General features: G+C 49.3%; 1 protein-coding gene across 1 annotated transcript in view; it reads left to right on the plus strand.

The window, feature by feature from the left end:
• The window catches only part of LOC106818682 (transcription factor GATA-3-like), a 14,874-nt gene that overhangs the window by 9,556 nt on the left and 318 nt on the right, over positions 1–5,000 (plus strand). The window contains exon 2 of the mRNA XM_014823363.1: positions 3,628–3,702. Coding sequence (XP_014678849.1) covers positions 3,628–3,702 — 75 coding nt within the window. The remainder of the gene's footprint in view (positions 1–3,627; positions 3,703–5,000) is intronic.

A 5,000-nucleotide genomic window follows, 5' to 3' on the forward strand; every position in this document is an offset into this window, starting at 1 on the left:
TATATATATATATATATATACATATATATATATATAATGTATATGAGATAAACAGTCGTGAAAACACCTTCGATACATATATATATATATATATATATATATATAATACCAAGAGCTAATAAATACCTATTATTAGTTCTTGATATATATATATATATATAGTTATTTATTTATTCATTTATTTATTTATTTATTTATATATTTATTTATTTATTATTTATATTATTTATTTACATTTCGCCAGCCTAACCAACCGATTAATTCCATTAAACTAATTAACTAACTAACGAACCGACTAGCAAGCTAACCAAATTAGAAACGGGTTGACCAAGTAACAAAGCAGGCGTGTATGAGTGAAGCGCTCAGATTGTCAGATTGTGAAAGTCAATTGGTCAGATGTAGCCAGCGTGAAATGGCCTGCGAATCGGACTAATTTTCGCCGCCTTTCATCTCTCGTCCATCTTGTAATGAGGCGAGCGTGGCCGCTGCTGCGGCGGCTGTGGCTATCGGCTGACCACTGACCACGTCGTGATCCACGAGAGGAGATGTTTATCTTAGATGGTCAGCAGATTCTGAACGCTGCGTGTGTCCCCTGCTCGGTACGGTGGCGTGTGTGTGTGTGTGTGTGTGTGTGTGTGTGTGTGTGTGTGTGTGTGTGTGTGTGCGTGCGTCGTGCGTGCGTGGCGGTGCCGTGCGTTGGTGCTGTGGTGTTTGTGTTTGTGTTTGTGTTTGTGTTTGTGTCGTGCTTGTGTGTGTGTTGTGTGTGTGTGTGTGTGTGTGTTGTCGTGTGTGTGTGTGTGTGTGTGTGTGTTGTGTGTGTGTGTGCCTCTCTGCTTGCCTCGCTCGCCCTTTTCTCTCTCTCTCCTCTCCTTTCTTTTTCTCTCCTTCTCTCTCTCTGTCTCTCTTTCTCTCTCCCATCCTTCTATGTTCCCCTTCCCCTGCTTTCTTGCTCGCTCTTTCCCACTCTCATTCTGTCTTTGCATCTTCCGTTTCTACTTCCCCTCTCTCTTTTCCTCTCCGTCTTCGCGCTCTCTCTGAGACCGTTTAACGGGTGCATAACCACTAAGAAAATCGACGTTCATCCAGCAAACACGCACATGTTCGTGTGCGGGCCGCGTCGTCCGCCATGAGGGTAGCTATAGCTAGCTTGGCGCGCGCGGTGTCTGTAGCTTGTATATACGTATATATATATATATAGTATATATAATATTATATTTATGTCTATGGCAGCCAGCTCGCGCGGTGTCTGTAGCTTGTATATACGTATATATAGATATATATACCATATATATATATTATATATGTGTGTGTGGTGTCGTGCCACGCCAAGCCAACGACATCGTAGGGGGAACCGCCGTGCGCGACGCCACGCCACGCGCCGAGCTGACGCGCCCGCGCGAGTAAACAACGCGTCGTCGGCTGCGTGCGGCCACGCGGTGACGTCACGCCGCGCGCCGCGCGACGTTTTTGACGATGATGTTTATAACAGCGAGAATGGCGGCGTCGGGTTTCGAACTGGAATATTGCGTGCGTTTGTGTGTGCGGGTGTGCGTGTGAGGGGCGTGCATGCATGGGTATCAGAGCGCGTGTGCGTGCATGCGTGCATTTGTGTGCGTGTGCGCGTTGATGGTGTGTGAGTGCCCCGTTATTGCTCCCGCCGTCATTGCTACACTTTGTCGTCGTCGCCGTCATCATCATTATCATCGTCATCGTCGTCTTCATCATCATATTATCATCATCATCGTCGTCGTCGTCGTCGTCATCAATCATCATCATCGTCATCGTCTCGTCATCGTCATCATCGTTCATCAACGTCATCATCGCCTACGAATAACACACGACATTCGGCTAGCGCTAAAAAACGCAACGTCGTCGCTGCTGTATGTGTAAACAATGACGGGAGCCCGGGACCCGCCACCGAGCGACGAAAAAACAACACAGTAACATATCCGTAGTGGTAGTACTATTAGTGGTAGTAGCAGCAGCAGCAGCAGCAGTAGTAGTAGAGTAGTAGTAGTAGTAGTAGTAGTAGTAGTAGTAGTAGTAGTAGTAGTAGTAGAGTATAATAGTATAGTATAGTAGTAGTACTAGAACTATTATTGGCCACGGATCCAGCGATAGTGGGGAGGGAGGGAGCACATGTACGAAGCGGGGGGAGAGAGAGAGAGAGGCGCGGAGATGCGGAGAGACTCCTCCCTGCGGCGTCCCGGCGCCGGCGCCCAGGCGCGACACTGACCTTCCCCCGCTCCCCCGCCTCCTCCTCGCACAGGGCGCGCCGCACACGGGCACGGGTCTGCGAGAGAGAGAGAGGAGGGAGAAAGGGAGGGAGAAGAGAGAGAGAGAGAGAGAACGAGAGAGAGAGAGAGAGAGAGAGAGAGAGGAGACGAGAGAAGAGAGAGCGGGAAGGAAAAGAAGAGAGTGAGAGAGAGAGTGGGCCAGAAAGAGAGAGCGAGGGAGGAGAGAAACAGAGAGACGGCGAGAGGGAGAAAGAGAAGAGAGAGAGAGAGAGAGAGAGCAGAGAGAAGGAGAAGGAGGGGGAAGAGAAAGAGAAGCGGAGAGAGAGAGCAGAAGAGAGTGAGAGAGAGAGAGAGAAGAGAGAGAGAGAGAGCGGCAGGAGAGAGAGAGAGCGAGAGTCGGAGTCAGAGAGAAGAGATGAGAGAGGAGAGAGAAAGAGAGAAGAGAGAGAGGAGAGAGAGAGAGAGAGGAGAAAAGAGAGAAGAGAGAGTAACGAAGAAGCAGAGCGAGAGTGTGTGCCTGGTCCTCAAAAAGCACCCACGCGCCGGCTAGTAACAGCGACAGGAGCGGGTAAAATGTTCCACAGTATGACAAACTCTCTTTCTCTCTCTCTCTCTCCACTCCTCTCGTCTCTCTCTCTCCTCGCTCTCTATTCCCAGCCCCCCCGTCTCTCTCTCTTCTCGTCCATCGGTCTCTCCTCCTCTCCTCTCCAGTCTTGCCTCACACCCTCTCCCTCTCCTCTTCCTTTTGCCCTCCCCTCTCCTCTCTTCTCCCTTCTCTTCTTTTCTCGCGCATACTTGGCGCACCTAATGGTGCCCGCAGCGGTTCGCTGCGTGGTTGCTGCCTGGCAATGTGTGATTACTACATACACGTGTGACAGTAACCGAGCCAGGCGACCATCTACTTCTAGCTTGTCCACCATCATCCATCTCGCCTGTACCAGATGCGTGTGCGTGCGTGCGTGCGTGCGGGCTGCGTGCAGTGCGCGTGCGTGCGTGCCGTGTGTACCCCAGCTCGCCAAAAACCAATGCGCACCGTGTCGCGGGCATAGAAACGCTTTATAGATACTGTCCTATTATATATATATATATAATATATATAATATATATATATATATAATATATAATATATTATATATATATACATATATATATATATACATAATATCAAGAGTGAAATAATAGTATATATAGAATTACATATATATATATATATTATATATATATATATAATTCTATTATTATTCACTCCTGATAATATGTATAAATGCTACGCTACGAATGCTGAAACATAACCTCTAACCGGCTTTTACTAACTGCTGTTTCCAGCTGAGCGCCACCTAGTTGCTAATCGCTTCACTAATCAGCGCCCTCTATTTGTTTGGCTCTCTAGACGGTGAAGAGCTACTTCGCTATGCCGATCGTCTGCAACATTCTTCTCCGTCGAGAAGGCTTGCGAAAGAAGAAGGTACGTGCTGCCGCCGCTGCCGCTGCTGTCATCGTCTGCTCAATATGGCGCTGGGAGGCGGGCGATTACGTCATTGCTTGTCGGTGGTGACGTCATCGTGTTTTGCCACTCTCGCTTTCTCTTTCTTTCTCTGTCTGTCTTTCTCTCTCTGTCTTCGAATTTCTCGCCTCTGTTCGTCTTGGTTCCACGCTAGCCCCTGAATGTGACGTCAGTCTAGTATTCTGGTTTCCATTGCGGAACGCGTGTATGCGCGCATGCGTGTATGCGTGCATGCATGCAAGCGTGCAGTTATTGACATGTGAAAGTTCTTAATCATCGTGACAATATGCGAAATCTCGCATGAAGACGCGAATGCGCGTGTGCGTACGCGTGCGTGCGCGTGCGCGTGTATGCCGCTAGTTACAGGTACCACAGCCTTCTCTCTCTCTATCTCTCTCTCTCTCTCTCTCTCNTATATATATATATATATATATATATATATATATGTGCGTACGGAGGTTCTCACGGCGACTATACTCACGGCCCCCTGTTAGCCGGCGGGCGAAGCAGGCCGTGTGTTGTCAGCAGCTGCTGAGGGTGGTGGGTGGGTGGTGGGAGGTATAACGGGGGAGAGGGAGGAGAAGGAGGGAATCTGGCGTGCCTGGCCCGCAGTGCATGCCTCTGCTTCCCCACTCCACCCCACCCACCCGTACGCGTGACTCACCTGGCAAGCACGCGAGGTGTTTGTCTATCGCATGATGGCTTCGCGATTCAGTAAAAAGCCCCCTCCCCCTCCCCATCCCCCTCCCCCTGCGAGAGACTGAAAGGAACAGCAGCAGCGAGAGCGCGCGCACTTTTATATAGCACTAACAGAGTCGATGGAATGGAAGCCAAATATTTAGAAACATCTCCGTCAGTCGCATGCCGGCCGATACGTCCACTTACGCGTATCAACAAATATCTCACGGAATAATCGGCGGGGTATGGGCCGCGGTATCAGTGCAGCGGTGGCGCTCAACCCTTGATGCGTTCTCTCTGTGTGTGTGTGTATGTGTGTGTCTGTCTGTCTGTCTGTCTCTCCGTCTCTCTCTTTTTCTATCACTTTCTCTTTCGCGCGCGCGCGCTCGCTCTCTCTTTTTCTATCACTCTCTCTCTCTCTCTCTGTCTCTCTGTCTCTCTGTCTCTTTCTCTCTCTCTCTCTTTCTCTGTCTCTCTCGTCACTCTGTCTCATTCACATGCTCTTCTTCTCTCTCTATGAATGCATTTCTCTCCTGCGCGCTCTCTCCTTCTCTTTTTCTCTCGCGTTCTCGCTCTCTCTC

The sequence above is a fragment of the Priapulus caudatus genome, unplaced genomic scaffold (assembly GCF_000485595.1).
Source record: "Priapulus caudatus unplaced genomic scaffold, Priapulus_caudatus-5.0.1 Scaffold2429, whole genome shotgun sequence".
In the NCBI taxonomy this organism is placed as follows: Eukaryota; Metazoa; Priapulida; class Priapulimorpha; order Priapulimorphida; family Priapulidae; genus Priapulus; species Priapulus caudatus.